The sequence below is a fragment of the Gigantopelta aegis genome, chromosome 11 (assembly GCF_016097555.1).
Source record: "Gigantopelta aegis isolate Gae_Host chromosome 11, Gae_host_genome, whole genome shotgun sequence".
Lineage (NCBI taxonomy): Eukaryota > Metazoa > Mollusca > Gastropoda > Neomphalida > Peltospiridae > Gigantopelta > Gigantopelta aegis.
The window spans coordinates 8,545,758-8,563,170 of NC_054709.1; the positions used below are offsets into that span (position 1 = coordinate 8,545,758).

Here is a 17,413-nt window from a genome sequence, read left to right on the forward strand (position 1 = left end):
TTCATTCATTTAAAGGGACATTCCTGAGTTTTTTGCAATGTTTAAGATATTATCGACTAACAGATACTTTTTAACGACTTTAATTACATATCAAATATATTTTGTTCTATATAAAATATTAGTAGCTGTATATTAAAGGGACATTCCTGAGTTTGCTGCATTGTAAAATGTTTCCAACTAATAAAATACTTCTACTATTAAACTTACATATTAAATATATTTTCTTGTGTAAGATATCAGTGTCTGTATATTCAATGTTTTCTTGTCTTAATGTTTGTAAGAAGCCCAAAATGGATTTTGTCTTCAAATAATTTCGTACGTACGAAAAAACAGTATTTTAGGAAATAAAATTAAATTTACGCTAGTACAAATATTAGAACGATCAGAAACACGTTTAATAAACAGCCACTAATATGTTAAATATCTTAAAAATTGCAGCAAACTCAGGAATGTCTCTTTAAAGGGACATTCCTGAGTTTGCTGCATTGTAAGATGTTTCAGACTAATAAAATATTTCTACGGTTAAACTTACATATTAAATATATTTTCTTGTTTAGAATATCAGTATCTGTATATTCAATGTGTTTCTGGTCGTCTTAATGTTTGTAAGAATCGCAAACTGGATTCTGTCTTCAAATAATTTCGTACATCCAGACTCAATCTCTAATGACGTCGCACGTATACCAATTTGTATGACGTTGTCATGACATTAGTGTCTAAGACTCTGTTAGAGTCTCGAGTCCAGACTCCAATCATTTTGTAAGCACCAAACCAGAGTCTTCATCCTAAAGAAAACTGCTCGAACCATGCGTTTAAACAATAATTTGTTCGTGTTAAAGGGAGATTCCTGAATTTGCTGCAATTTTTAAGATATTATCGACTAACAGAGACTGTTTGACGACTGTAATTACATATCAAATATATTTTTCTGTATAAACTATTAGTGGCTGTACATTAAACGTGTTTCTGATAGTTCTAATATTTGTACTAGGTTAAATTTCATTTTATTTCCTAAAACAGATTTTTTCATTCGTACGAAATTATTCGAAGACAAAATCCACTTTGGGCTTCTTACAAATATTAAGACGACCAGAAACACATTGAATATACAGCCACTGATATTCTAAACAAGAAAATACATTTAATATGCAAGTTTAATCGTAGAAATATTTTATTAGTCGGAAACATCTTTCAATGCAGCAAACTCACGAATGTCCCTTTAACGCTCTAAACTGTTCCGGTGATGAATGAATCATCAGAACACGCCTCTCTTTTACATATCCATGTTTGAGAAGACTCAGATAACTAAATTTTCCGTTAATTATCTCTGTGATAATTTACAACGAACGCAGATCTCATTAGTATGAAACAGTACGGTCCACTCCAAACCTCTGGAATATCGACTCCATGTGATAAATAGTCTGTGAATCGTTATGTCATGTCATAGGGTTTTACGTGCACATTCAATACAAGCTGTTGTAGCACACGCCTGGGTCGTTAGATTCAGACTTGCTTCAGTACCACTATGAGCTCTCTAATAATGCTCACTCCTTGGTGGTGGAAATGTCGACTATGGTACTCGGCTAGCCTCATCTCAGACCGAAATTGTCTATCCCAGATAACTGTGTATGATGAAGTCTAATAAGCAGAACCACTACATACTCTCTCCCCCCATTCAAGTGAAGCTACGTCCCGGAGCTGTTGGCCATAGGTCCTGACTGGGTTATAATTTGATTCCTGTATTAAGAGTACACCCAGTCGCTACGTTGGCCACACATGCTATTCAAATAAATCTCCACTGAGGGGATTAGAACTATGGACTATCAGTACCCGAGGGCGGGACGTAACTCAGTGGTAAACGCTCGCTTGATACGCTGTCGGTCAAGGATCGATTCCCATCGATTGGCCCATTGGGCTATTTCACGTTCCATCTACATGTCGTGCTATGTGCTATCCTGTCTGTGGGATGGTGCATATAAAAGTTCCCTTGCTACTAACGGAAGACTGTAGGGGGTTTCCTCTCTAAGGCTATATATCGAATTACCAAACGTGTGACATTCACTAGCCGATGATAGTAAATCAGTGTCGTTAAACAAAACAAAATTTAACTTAAAGTCAGTACGAGAGTCCAGCACTTTACCAAATGAGCAAATAATATGTAAAATAAGAGCACTTAATAATTTATGAATTGTTACCGGCCTTGATAGTGTTCAGGTCCCTGTTTCACAAAGCTATTTACGGTAGTTATGCGCTTAAGGTGATCTTAGCGCTAAGGTTTCTTCGTAAAACAGGGTCCTGGGCATTAAACCTGAATATGCATATAAACTCGTGAACAACGAATTTGACAATATTGTTTTATTATCATGAGAGTCTGAGATAATTGTCAAAGTGTCAATGCACAGTACAAACAAGAGACTGATAAGACAACCACGACAGCATTCCGATAAAGGGTGGTGAACTTGGTGACGCTATCAAATAACATCTCAAGACATGGGTGATGCTCTAACTTCCATCTCTGTTTTCTGGCAATTCCGAATCTGTAAGATGTAAACATATATGTTAATACATGTAGTTAAATTTGCATCTCTGCACAAGGAAGAGTCTAACGGATGTTTTAGTAATGGTCATGATTGATCCTACTCAAGCTGCGAATTTAGTGGGATGTCGTAATTCCTTGAATCCCAGATCTTGGGTCAGGTGAGAATGAATGAATGTTTAATAACACCCCAGGATGAGTCGGGCAAGATGAAATTCCAAAATATATAGATTACATCATTTTGTTTTTCGAGTATGGAGGAATCTTAAAGATCCTCAGATTCAATGCCAGCTACGAATCACTGTCAGGAGGTTTGAAACATATTTTATTGCATATAATATACAAAAGAATTGGGCACAAGTTATCCAACTAATTACAAATATTATATCATTATAGGCGACTACAATTACTACAAATATTTGAAACAAAGTAAATACATAAAACATCAAGCAAGATAAATTAACCGTGCAGATAAAGTGAAACCGGAAGAAAGACTACAATAAATATTCAGAACAAAGTTAATACATAGAATATCAAGCAAAATAGATTTGTAGTGTGAATAAAGTGCTAAAGAAAAGAAAAATGGCGAAACTAAAGTAGTTTATCTTTCTAATCAGAAGGCGCGGTATGATAGTTGATAAGTTCCGCACATTTTGATATACTTTTATCGAGCCATAATTTATTTATCTAATCATTTATTAAACCATATTTTATTTATTGAATCTTTCTGTTTGTTTAATGTATTTTTGAAAATAATGAAATATTTGCTTGTTTGTATCGTCACGTAATGTGGTTCTACCATTTAGTACTAACTGAAGATTTATTGGTATAAATGTACTTAAAGAGTCTAATAGATGTTGTCTTTGCTGGGTATAACGTTTACACTGAAAGAAGTAATGGAAGCTGCTCTCATAATGATACCCACATTTGCAGGATGGATCTGTAACTAGTCCACAGTGATATAAACCAGGAGGTTTATTTATAGGAAGACTGCCATTCGGCTGATACGGTACTTTTGTCAGTAGGACTGCCCTTCCAAAGTCTGGTTTGACAAACCTACACAAGACCAATGTCAACGGATATTTCAGGTAACATTGTTTTTCATGATTGCGTCACAATTTACTATCTATGCAAGTTTCAGATATCGCTCCACAATTCTGAAACAAAATGGTCCCTGTATTTTGACAGTTGTGATGCCATGAACTAACGAACCACTTTCAAAACAGTGACAATATCAGCTGTTCGCAAAAACTGACTTTATGAAGCAAGACTCGAACTTTATTTTGTGCAGCAGCATGCAATCTTTACTTAGTTATAAACTGAAAGCAAATGCTAGAAAGTAAGAAGCAGTTCTGAAAAATAGTCTCAAACTTAGACTTGTAGTGTAACGTTTTTAAAGGCATATTGTCACAGACCACTGACCTATTTAAAAGTCTAACAAAGTATTACCTGACAAAATTTATTTGATTGGTCCCTAAATATCCTTTATTCAACCATCTTCATAACCACCATAATCCATTTATTATTGATATTTTGTAAAAATAATTGAATTATGGCAATGGTCCATAATTCAAAAACTAATATTGCCAAGAGGGTTAACATGGATTTCACTCCATCATGGTTCAGTTAAGGTGATGCGATAGCTATATTTGCTTTCCAACAATTAAAGGGACATTCCTGAGTTTGCTGCATTGTAAGATGTTTTCGACTAATAAAATATTCCTACGATTAAACTTACATATTAAATATATTTTCTTGTTTAGAATATCAGTGTCTGTATATTCAATGTGTTTCTGGTCGACTTAATATGTGCAAGAAGCCCAAACTGGATTTTGTCTTCAAATAATTTCGTACGTACGAAACATATATATTAGGAAATAAAGTGAAATTTAACCTAGTACAAATATTACCACGATCAGAAACACGTTTAATATACAGCCCATTAATGTAATTTTTATTTATTATCCAATACTTTTAGAAATAAGGTCCTAAAATCTGTGACAGTATGCCTTTAAAGTATAAAAATACCACTACGCCAAGTCTGTGATATAGAGATTATACAAGCTTGTGTGTCGTACTGGTTTTTACGAAACGAGTGTCAGGATTATTGTATTACACGAGTGTAATAATTTCTTTATTATCCACATGATTCCAAATATTATTTTCATGAATAACAAGTTAGGACCATGTCAAAACGTTTCAAACGTAACTAAAAAGAGACCACAAAACGACGTCATTTTTCGAAATGTTGACACTGGATAAGCCGCATTGTTATGACGTCGCATCACAAAATTATTACGTCATTCGCTGTTCACGTGAAATCATTATGACACACGTGGGTCATACTGGTTATATTTCCCTGAATATCTTGAACTATGTGGATAATAAATTTGGTTATCTGTAACGCACCTGTCATTGGCTTTCTCCTGCTTCCAAAGAGAATGGCTAAAATGTCAAACACTTCAAACAGAGTCAGAACACTTCCTCCAAGACACAACCCAATACTGCCGCCAATATCACCTGATAAATAGAGAAAACCATTCACTATACAACAGAAAGAAAGAAAGAAATGTTTTATTTGACGACGCCTCTCAACACATTTTATTTACGGTTATATGGCGTCAGACATATGGTTAAGGACCACACAGATTTTCAGAGGAAACCCGCTGTCGCCACTACATGGGCTACTCTTCCGATTAGCAGCAAGGGATCTTTTATTTGCGCTTCCCACAGACAGGATAGCACAAACCATGGCCTTTGTTGAACCAGTTATGGATCACTGGTCGGTGCAAGTGGTTTACACCTACCCATTGAGCCTTGCGGAGCACTCACTCAGGGTTTGGAGTCGGTATCTGGATTAAAAATCCCATGCCTCGACTGGGATCGAACCCAGTACCTACCAGCCTGTAGACCGATGGCCTAACCACCATGCCACCGAGGCCGGTCTCACTATACAACAGATGATGTTATATAATGAAACAGCGTCAAGATACTGCCTCCAAGACAGCCCGATACTGCCTCCAATATCACTATTATTATACAAATGGTATAGAATCAAACAACGTTTCACTGCTGCCACCAAGACACACCCCAATACTGCTGCCAATATCACCTGATAAATAGAGAAAAACATTCACTATACAACAAATCATAAGTGAGAACCAGAGTTAGAACACTACCTTCAAGACAGAACCCGATACTGCCGCCTGTATCACCTGATAAATAAATTAAAAACCATTAATTACTAAAAAGACTTAACAAGAAACGAAATACTGTTTCGGAAATAACAAAACCGTTCTATATCTATGTGCAATATGTAATTACACATGTGAATAAAACAGCAGTACTTAATTATATTAAGTGAAGCATGTTGTCTGTTGACGGAATTCCATATTTTATCAACTTATGTTGTATCCTGCTTGCATACAAAATCGATCAACAGTCAGCAGAGACAGATTAACAATAGATTAACCAAATACCGGTTTAGAGTTTAGCAGAATAAAAGAATCAAGAAAACATACTATTTAAAGGGACATTCCTGTGTTTGCTGCAATTTTAAAGATGTTATCGACTAACAGAGACTGTTTAACGATTGTAATTAAATATAAAATATATGTATGTGCATAAAATATTAGTGGCTGTATATTAAACGCTTTCCTGATCGTTTTAATATTTGTACTAGGTTAAATTTAATTTTATTTCCTAAAATATTGTTTTTATCGTACGTACGAAATTATTTGACAAAATCCACTTTGGTCTTCTTACAAATATTAAGACGATCAGAAATACATTGAATATACATACACTGATATTCTAAACAAGAAAATATATTTAATATGTAATCGTAGAAACCTTTAGTAGTCGGAAACATCTTACAATGCAGAAAACTCAGGAATGTCCTTTTAAAATAACTCGGAGATATTCAAATGTAACATTAAATAAAAAAGTTTGTTTTATTTAACGACGCCACTAGAGCACATTGATTTTTTATCTTATCATCGGCTATTGGACGTCAAACATATGGTAATTTTGACACTGTTTTGAAGAGGAAACCCGCTGTCGCCACATAGGCTACTCTTTTTTCGACAGGCAGCAAGGGATCTTTTATTTGCGCTTCCCACAGGCAGGATATCACAAACCATGGCCTTTGTTGAACCAGTTATGGATCACTGGTCGGTGCAAGTGGTTTACACCTACCCATTGAGCCTTGCGGAGTACTCACTCAGGATTTGGAGTCGGTATCTGGATTAAAAATCCCATGCCTCGACTGGGATCCGAACCCAGTACCTACCAGCCTGTAGACCGATGGCCTGCCACGACGCCACCGAGGCCGGTATAACATTAAATAATGAAGACCGTTCTTGGTATGGTTTAATAGGAATTGATGCAAAATCACAAGGGCTTGTTAGACAATACTATAGCGTGAAATGTTCATATCTGGGTAGACTGACATGGCGAGATGAAACCCAAATTGATACCAAGGATGAATTTGTCGTTTTTCCTTCATGGATTAGTAACAGGTGAAACACCCGCGATTCCATTCCATTCCAATATTTATTTACATGCTCATATACCACGAAGGTTTCAAGCATGTCTGTCCTGGGCATAATCTCTGGCCTAAGTCCGCGATTCCAAACAACATTGGCTAATGGCATTTTTCATTATGGGTGAGCAATGCTGTTTTGTTTATATCTTTTTACGTGAAGCTAAACTGAGATAATTTGTGACTCCATGAGCAGACGATATCCTTCACTGTTGGGGGTCGGGACGTAGCCCAGTTGTAAAGCGCTCGCTCGATGCGCGGTCGCTTTAGGGTCGATCCCCGTCAGTGGGCCCGTTGAGCTATTTCTCGCTCCAGCCAGTGCACCACGACTGGTACACCAAATGCCGTGGTATGTGCTATCCTGTCTATGGGATGATGCATATAAAAGATCCCTTGCTGCTAATCGAAAAGAGTAGCCGATCAAGTGGCGACAGCGGGTTTCCTCCCTCAATATATGCGTGGTCCTTTACTGTATGTCCGACGCCATATAACGGTGAATAAAATGTGTTGAATGCGTCGTTAAATAAACCATTTCATTTCATTTCCTGCACTGTGGATAAATAGTGCTGTTTTATTTATCTTGACCAAAGTGTCTGCAAACTGACAATACAACTAGAGCATTTTTGTTATTTTCAAAATATGTTCCCCTTTTTTGTTATGCTAAACTAAAATTGGCTTTGGGTTTTGGAGAATTTACATAACGTTTTTGACACTTTCCCATACAAAATAACTGTAGATATTTTCCACCGGGAATAACTTCTTCTTTATATATCTTTAATGTATAACTTTGTAACACAGACGGATATAAGGGCAACCCGACACTACCGACCTGAAAAGATTTTTTTCCCACAGTTAGTTTTCACCCACACTGATATTTCAACTTAGCTTTTAAATCTGAAGGACCAAAGAATTATCCGCAATCGAAAATAGTATTTCAGTACAAGGCGGAGTAGAGAGGGCGCACTGACAGGTCTTGACTGCTATCATGTGTTTTTTTGTACAGGAAGACTGCCACTCCCAGGACGATGCATCCTCTATTCCTAGAGTTGTAGTCTCCCTCGCAAATTTAGAGGCGGGACGTAACCCAGTGGTAAAGCGCTCGCTCGATGCGCGGTTGGTCTGGGATCGAACCTCGTTTCTCGTTCCAGCCTGTGAACCACGACTGGCATATCAAAGGCCGTGGTATGTAGTACCCTGTCTGTGGGATGGTGTATATAAAAGATCCCTTGCTGCTAATGGAAAAGAGTAGCCCATGAAATGGCGACAGCGGGTTTCCTCTCTCAATATCTGTGTGGTCCTTAACCATATGTATGACGCCATATAATCGTAAATAAAACGTGCTGAGTGCGTCGTTAAATAAAACATTTCCTTCCTTCCTTCCATCGAAAATCCTGGGATGTTTTAGATCATTTCGAAGAAATAGACTTCCATGACTGGGTGGATGCCAGACATTTGCGAAGTTCTGTTTTACACACACCCCTCAAGGAAATCCTCTGTCCGCCTTTGCTTAAATGGAACATTTCACTCTACGCACACAACAAAGCATCCTCGTTTCCTAGTTACCCTATCTGGCTTAAATCCACGGGTGCTTTACATTTTACATTGGAAACAGCCTTCCATTATAAGGCGGAACCCAGAGGTTCAAGAAGTTCCGTTTCTAAATCCCCCTGTGGAAATCCTAGATCCGCCCTTGCTTAAATGGAAACAACTGATTCTACTCACACAACAGTCCTTCAGTTGAATAGGCCGGTGACTTCTTTGACTCCTGTACTCCAAGATCTTTAAAGTAGATCTGTACAGTCACCAGATTGTCACTAAAATTAACGCATTCGTACTTAGAAAAAGAATGGAATGTATGTTTAAAACACAATAAGTTTTAAACTTCGGCTATGGCTATTTAGACAGAGAGAGAGAGAGAGAGAGAGAGAGAGAGAGAGAGAGAGAGAGAGAGAGAGAGAGAGAGAGAGAGAGAGAGAGAGAGAGAGAGAGAGGGGGGGGGGGGGGAGAAATGAGGGGTACCAGTTACCAATACATAGGTTAATCCTAATAACAAAGCAGCAAGGCATCTTTTATATGCACTTTCCCACAGACAGAGCAGTACATACCTAGTATAAAGAAAAGAAAACCTGTTTCGGAAATAATAAAACGGTTGTATATGTATGTGTAATATGTAGTTAAATATTGGTTAAGGTGTAAATAAAACAATACTAATCTACAGAGAAGCATGTTGTCACAGATTTCTAAATTATGTTTCCTCGATTTGTTTTACCAGTCGTTGGGATGGGTGTCCACAGAGGGAGGTTACTCATGGACCCATCGCACCTGATGTCATTGCTCTAGCGACTGACTGTTTAAAACACAATAAGTTTTAAACTTCGGCTATGGCTATTTAGACCGAGAGAGAGAGAGAGAGAGAGAGAGAGAGAGAGAGAGAGAGAGAGGGAGGGAGAGAGGGAGAGAGAGAGAGAGAGAGAGAGAGAGAGAGAGAGAGAGAGAGGGGGGGGGAGGGAGGAGAGAGTTGGGGAGGAGAGGGAGGGGGATCCGCTGCCATGATAAAGCAGCAAGCGATGCACAGTACATTCGTAGGATTTTGATGTACCTGTTTTTAGGTCGAGAGTCAACAGAGGACGGTCGATTCTGCAACCCATCGCACTTAAAGACATTGCCCTACCGACTGAATTATATTCAGTCCCTTGTTAAAAAGGGGGGTATTGTTATGAGCAGGTTTTGCCCCTTTGGTCCAAACATGATTGAGACACAAATGCCCTATTTATTAATGAGTAAAAATTAAGAAATCTTAATAATTAATTGCCATCCATGATGAACTTAAATTACGTTTATTAATTCAAAACCCCTCAAATATACACGATTGTACTAAAGTAAGTAGATAATCAATGATATAAATATAAATAGTGAGTCAAAATAGTATACATATACATACATACATACATACATACACACATTATATATATATATATATATATATATATATATATATATATATATATATATGTATATATGTATGTATATGTATATATATATATGTATATATATATATATATATATATATATATATATATATATATATATATATGTGTGTATGTGTGTATATATATATATATATATATATGTATGTATGTATGTATGTATGTATGTATGTATGTATGTATGTATGTATGTATGTATGTATATATATATATATATATATATATATATAATTTCCTTACATAATTACTGTTTTGTCATAGGCGTCTGGATTGGTTAAAATGATATCGCGTGATCTAAAGAAACAACGTTCATTCTTCCACGAACGTGAAAACTGCACTTTTTCAATAAACAAATAAAAACAGAATATTATTGCCGGAACTACTTTTTATCACGCGCGCGCGAAAACACATACGCCTTCGTGCATAATTACGAGACCTGTCCTTTCCGAGAATAATATCACACAATCACAAACTTCCTCTGAAATCCACACACACAGTAACACTGAAACCACTTTATCCCTTCAAGTCAGTCTTCACATTCACCTTTCACTAATTCAACTTTTGACAACTGCAATTTTAATATAGAAATTGATAAATCTTCTGAATATTTTCACGCTCTCCCTTATGTTAACTACTTTAAAATTCATACTCTAACCGCCTTACAACAAATCGTCCATGTAGGTATATAGATCATTTAATATTCTTAATTTATTATCGTTTGATATTTTAGAAAAAAACCTGTTTACGTTATCAGTTGATGTTCAGTTATTTTACATTTTATAACTTTTTATCCACATTTTATTCAGAAAATTAAAATTTATAAAACCTTATGTCAATCATTATAATGAATCGGAGATTTGACGGGAAAAAAAAAGAAACTAATAAACATATTCGTATTCGTATTCGAGTTACCCATAGATAGAAAACTTACCTGTAGAAATCAGGATCATCCTCGTATTTTGTTCCTTGCCACATCTTCCTTGCTTTTGTCATGTCAGCTTTGTACTGGTCCAATATGGTAGACGACTTTTCTTTAACAATGATATTAAATACGTTCATGTCGGCAAACAAGTAGCGTAACTCTGTCGAGCCGTTCACGGAAACTGCCGAACTAATTCCGGATATAGTCGAATCATTTGCACCGTAAGTATAATTCTGTAATACGGCGGTAGCAGCCGAGATGAAGCTGAATATGATATCATTGTATCTGTTAAATGTTTCAACGGTATCATCAGTGCCGCTGATGAAAGCATCCACCCACCCGTTGTCATTCTTTATGGTTTTATTCAGACTTGTCACAGCCATGTCAGAATCCAGGTTTTCAAAGACTAGGTCATCTACGAGAAAAAACCATGTATTGGTGTTGTATGTCACTGACCTGTTGATTCTGGACACAGCGTGAAGAAGAAATTGCCAAGTCTGGACGATTTCGTCTTCTGGTTTCAATTCCGCCATCACGATTGTCTTCAAATCGTGTTGAGAAACAAAGTCCGCCAAGATCTGGATTTCGTTAAGGAAATGGTGAGTGGTGGAAGCCAGTCTTCTCCACCGCGTGGCGTAGTCTCGCAGAAGCAGAAGGCCGAGATCTGCCAACATCTCTGTGATGGTGGGGTTGATTATGTTCAGGAGAACCCAGGCTTGGACCTTCCTAGCGGAGTGGACCGTGATGTCGGGGACCAGGCTCCTCGACAAGGCCAGACTCTGTTTGAAGGGTCTGGAGAACTCGACGAAGGAGAGGGAGGTTGTGTAGGTGGTGGAGCGACACGGGCTGGGACAGTCGCACATCTTCAGTTCATTACCTTTGTAGAACAATTCTGAAAAAAAAAAAACCCACACACAATTTTTATCGAATAATCAAATTAACATTAAAGCTATCTGCTTCTCTGTATGTATGCCTGTCCATCCACCATGTCCATCCATCCGTCCAGCAATCAAAATATTCATCCACCCATCCATCCATGCATCCATCCATCATTCCCTCCCTCCTTCCATCCATCCATTCATCTCTCTCCCCATCTATCCGTCCATCAATCCCTCCATCCATCTATCCATCCATGCATCTCTCGACATTTTATTTATTAAATGTATAGAATTATGGGATAGTTTTATAACTGCTACAGATCCAGAAAAAAATGTCATATATCTTATCCAGTCATACTTTGTACAGATTAAGTGCCATGACCTGCACATTAATTTTAGCAAAGCGTCATGGTGTTTAATACGTTAACTGAATTTTATTTTTATATAAGTTAAGTGTATGATACTGTTATTAACTGCATTTTGGGGATTTAGTTAGATATATCTTTTATGTGTCTTTATGTAATATTTGTATATTTTATGTGTCGATTATTAATATTTGATAGTCTCTTCAAACTCCATGTGGAGTGGCTCAGTGTTATTTTAGATTTTATGGTGTTTAGTGATGTTTTATGTTTTAACTGAGGTGAGACTTTAATAAACAATAATTATATGTCTGTCTATCTATCTGTCTGTCCGTTTTGTATCTTTGTAGGGTTAAAACAAATATATTAAACGAGACATTCTTCAACACAGGTAAATATTACTATTTTATTTATATCTTGACCAACTGAATGTTTTGACAATTTACCCATAAAGATAGTACACGTTTATTATTTTCAAAAGAGATTTTAGTTTCTTACACACCCGTGTAGGAGATCACCGTTGCGTATCAAAATCGTATACAACGTATGTTGGAGATCGTTTCAGAGAGATCATGACCCAGCTTAGTGTTATTGTAAAGCGATATAAAGTGACGTCATTGGAATACTGACGTCATTCAAATTCAAAATTAGCTGCATTATTACAATGCTTCGCCACATTAAAATGCTCGCTTTTGATCAATTTCATTTTCCGAGTGGTTGGCAAATGTTTTGGAGTGCTCTATTTTAAAAAGCAAAACGGGTCTGTTAGTACAGTAGTAATTTGGTTATAACGTGGTATGTATGCTTAAAGTCAAGTATCCATAAGTATCCATGACCCAGTTAGACTACGTTCTGAAAAAACATAATTTAATTCATTATATTGTTTACATTTTCATTGTTTCGAGGTATGTAAGAAATAGAATACTACATTCGTGTCCGTTTGGTACCATTTATGTTACAACTCGCTTTAGCTCGTTGAATACGTTTTTAAACAGCTCGTTGTAAGATAAATGGTATCAAACGGAAACTCATGTATTATTCTCTCTATTTCTTTTTCTTTTTACGTCCAGCCCAACTGGAATTATTGACCATAAACATAAATACTCAAAAAAACAACTTTCCTGATACAGGATATGTTTACCTTCATTTGGATTCACACAATTGAGATTTTGAAGCAAGGTGCAGTATGACACGTCATTTCCTGAAAAAAGCAAATGATTAAATGTAAATTACCTTGAACATAATTTGAGCAGTATTTCTGTAAACAACTTACAGATGCTTAAATTAAATATTAGTATATGTACACATCAAGATGTTCCTTTGGGGAAGGACGTAGCCCAGTGGTAAGGCGCTCGCTTGATGCGCGGTCGGTTTGGAATCGATTCCCGTCGGTGGACCCATTGGGCCAATTATCCCTCCAGCCAGTGCACCACGACTGGTATATCAAAGACCGTGGTATATGCTATCCCGTCTGTGGGATGGTGCATATAAAAGATCCCTTGTTGCTAATGGAAAAATGTAGGTTTCCTCTCTAGGAATATATGTCGAAATTACCAAATGTTTGACATCCAATAGCCGATGATTAATAAATCAATGTGTTCTAGTGGTGTCGTTAAAAAAAAAAAAAAATTAAAAAAAAAATCTCTTTGTTTCTGGAAGCCGTAGAAAGTTTTTTTGAAGCCTCTACTCTATGAAAATGGCAGTCAGAGTTTGACCTTTAACCAAGGAATGATTAGACTACCAGCAAATACATATAATATATTTAATTACAAAAAAAACATTTTTATATGTACGTGTATTTGTTGTTTTTGCAATGCATTAATTATTTAATTGCTATTCAGTCATTAGTTACTATTAATCAATATTGTTTCTTACGTCATTTTAGCAAAAGAGATAAATTAATTCGCTCTAACGGCAATTTTGCTATGACGACAAAGTGACCCAGGGTTGAACATGGTCGTTGTAACGAGGTCTGACTGTGTCTGTGTGTGTGTGTGTGTGTGTCTCTCTCTCTCTCTCTCTCTCTCTCTCTCTCTCTGTCAAACCTGTCTTAAGCGGTCACGCAAGGGAGTACATAAAAGTGGCCGCTTAAGACAGGTGGCCGCTTAAGACAGGTTGCCACATATATAGACTTTAAAACATTTGTTGTTTCTTGTTTTATCGTCTATACTGCTAATCAACGGATGTGTGCTTCAAAGTTGACTATAAATCAACATTTGACATGTCGTCTACTTCAGAAATAATGCAAATGGAATGTATTAAATTAACCGTTCTCAACAAGTTTGTTTTCTTTTTCCATTTAATTATTTAATTTCTGCTTCATGCGGTGTATTGTCATAGTAAGTGAATCTACAAATGTCAAGCGTAGCCTGCTCAGAGGCAATTAGATGCATTGCAGAGGCATACTTTCTTAATTGATATACAGTAGAGATGTCGGGACTGAATGGGTACTAGTAATAGTATTCCTGAAGGTGTGAAGATCGGCTATTTGCTGCACCTTATCGCTGTTGTTAAAATATCCCTTTTATATAATAGTAAAACTTTACTGTGGCCGCTTAATACAGGTATTTTAGCGATTTGGGATCCGATTTAGGTGGCCCTGGCCGCGTTAGACAGGTGACCGCTTATTACAGGTGCATTTACATTATAAATCGTTTGGGAGGAAAAAAGGGCCGCTTAAGGCAGGTGACCGCGGAGTACAGGTGACCGCTAGGACAGGTTTGACTGTGTGTGTGTGTGTGTGTGTGTGTATATATATATATATATATATATATATATATATATATATGGTTCATCTGTATTATAAATTAATTAATTAATTAAAATGCACGTAAAAAAAGTATAAAGGCTTGCCGATATTCAGTTGCAGATCAAATATTACTAAGTTTTTCCATAACCTGCAAGCAGCTGCCATGTCTGTCTGACAGTAACAAGATACTTTAGATTACACCACGGTTCCCAGCTGACGTGTTTACTATAGGCCATATTGCTTTAATTTGCATCTAATTATGAGATATTGTCTTGTAAACATAGGATGGGTGGTGTGTGGATGGGGTGGGGATGGAGGGGCAACTGCGTGCACATATCAAGTCGATAGAGAATAAATGAAAATGCTGTTTCTAATTAGAGTGTTGATAAAACAAAAAAGCTACTTATTTGTGAATGCATATGCTCCTGTAGCAATAATATGTAAACCACAGATAATTAAGTACAATAAAGTACTCTTATAACGAACCGGAAGGGACCATGATAATTAGTTCGTTTTATCAGTAGTTTGTTGTACACATTTGCATACATTAGTCATTAATGTATAGGGAGATACAACGTGACTTTACGACCAGTTCGTTCTATGCAATAGTTCGTTCTAAGCATGTTCGTTGTAAGTGTACTTTACTGTGTCTCAACGTTCCATTATTTTTCTCGCCTCTTGCGGGCCTCGTCTCCATTATGTTTCAAGAATAGAGAGTTACTCGGACATTCCCCTATACATAATACACAGGTATACGATATAAGTTAACAGAAAATGTATTATCTGAAAGGTTACATTTTTGTTTTGAGTTAGATCAGTAAATCTAAACGCATTTCAACTGACGAAACGTTGTGAGTGTTGTCTGATTGTGTTTTCATTATTTTGAAAACGAGTATCAGAGTCGTAGATGTAGATATGCCGCATATCGAATTATCGAACGAGTTGCCCGCTGCACTTAAAATTTCGGCACTTAACGGTTGTATTATTTTCTGGAGCAAAATAGACACCCCCACCACCATTCGTAGGTATAAAAAAAATCCTGGTTACGTATTTGTTTTATTTAAAGACACCACTAGAGCTCATACTTTTATTAATCATCGGCTATTGGGTGTCAAACATGTGGCGATTTTGTCATATTCTTAGAGAGAAGGAAGGAAATGTTTTATTTAACGACACACTCAACATCTTAGAGAGAAAACCCGGTACATGGTTTTCCATTAGTAGCAATGGATCTTTTATATGCACCATCACAGACAGGATAGCACATACCACGGCCTTCCATATAGTCATCGTGGTGCAGTGGCTGGAACAATAAATAGCCCAATAGACCCACCGACAGGGCTCGATCCTGGACCGACCACGCATCAGGCGATCGCTTTACCCGAGTCACACCACCGAACTTTCATTTCATTTGAATTTAGTTTCGGTCTTTTATCCAATTAAGGTTCACGCACGCTGTCCTGGACACACACCTCAGCTATCTAGGCCGTCTCTCAAGGACAGTGGGTTAGTTGTTAGGGGTTAGTGAGAGGGGAGAGGGTGTAGTGGTCTTACACCTACCCAACGATTCGTTAAAACTCGCTCTCGGTGGGAGCCAGTACCGGGGTGCGCATCCAGTACCTACCAGCCTTATATCCGATGGTTTAACCACGACATAACCGAGGCCGGTACAACCGAACTGTCATAATGCTACCTATATATATCTATCTATGTATCTAACATTTAGAAACTTCACTGTTTTTGTTTGTTTCTGAAGTAGTTACAGATGGTTGTTGAGTCTCCTTTCTAAACGACAACTATCAAAACATACTGGGTATCCTTTGTGATATATAGATACCCTATCGATATGTAAAAGACCAGACAAGTAGTTGGCATCATTTGTAAGGAAGTTATTCTATTTTCACCGATTTAGTAAGATTTGTCCGAGATCAGAGCCTCTCTGGTCCCTACCTTTATCATTCCTTGGACAAGTATGTCCGTCTCCCGTCTGAACAATATATCCATTAAACGCGATCAAGAGAACTAGTACCTGACAGTGAATTAAGGTAGTCCACGATCCTGTCTGAACAATATATCCATTAAACGCGATCAAGAGAACTAGTACCTGACAGTGAATTAAGGTAGTCCACGATCCTGTCTGAACAATATATCCATTAAACGCGATCAAGAGAACTAGTACCTGACAGTGAATTAAGGTAGTCCACGATCCTGTCTGAACAATATATCCATTAAACGCGATCAAGAGAACTAGTACCTGACAGTGAATTAAGGTAGTCCACGATCCTGTCTGAACAATATATCCATTAAACGCAATCAAGAGGACTAGTACCTGACAGTAAATTAAGGTAGTCCACGATCCTGTCTGCCCAGGATTTGAAAGTGGGAAGGGCAAGATAATGGATAAGAATTATGCATACTACTCGCATAGCATCTAGA

The 17,413-nt window shown here is 37.1% G+C and overlaps 1 protein-coding gene across 1 annotated transcript; it reads right to left on the bottom strand.

The window, feature by feature from the left end:
• Positions 1-2,346: 2,346 nt before the first annotated feature.
• On the bottom strand, positions 2,347-15,674 carry LOC121385525. The gene is made up of 6 exons (XM_041516232.1): positions 15,623-15,674; positions 13,370-13,429; positions 10,998-11,880; positions 8,802-8,893; positions 4,946-5,056; positions 2,347-2,537 (listed from the first exon to the last, which is right to left on the bottom strand). The coding sequence occupies exons 1-6, from the start codon at positions 15,672-15,674 to the stop codon at positions 2,503-2,505; spliced, it is 1,233 nt and encodes a 410-aa protein (XP_041372166.1). The 3' UTR covers positions 2,347-2,502.
• Between the last annotated feature and the right edge of the window lie 1,739 nt (positions 15,675-17,413).

Bases quoted from the DNA above. Each gene is read 5' to 3' on its own strand.
- LOC121385525 (XM_041516232.1), bottom strand. From the start codon at position 15,674: ATGGAGACGAGGCCCGCAAGAGGCGAGAAAAATAATGGAACGTTGAGA. The intron at 5,057-8,801 runs GTGAGTAGAATC...TCTATTTATCAG, and splicing joins TTCAACTGAAGGACTGTTGT to GTGATATTGGCGGCAGTATT. The intron at 2,538-4,945 runs GTGCGTTACAGA...TACATCTTACAG, and splicing joins CAGGAGAAAGCCAATGACAG to ATTCGGAATTGCCAGAAAAC.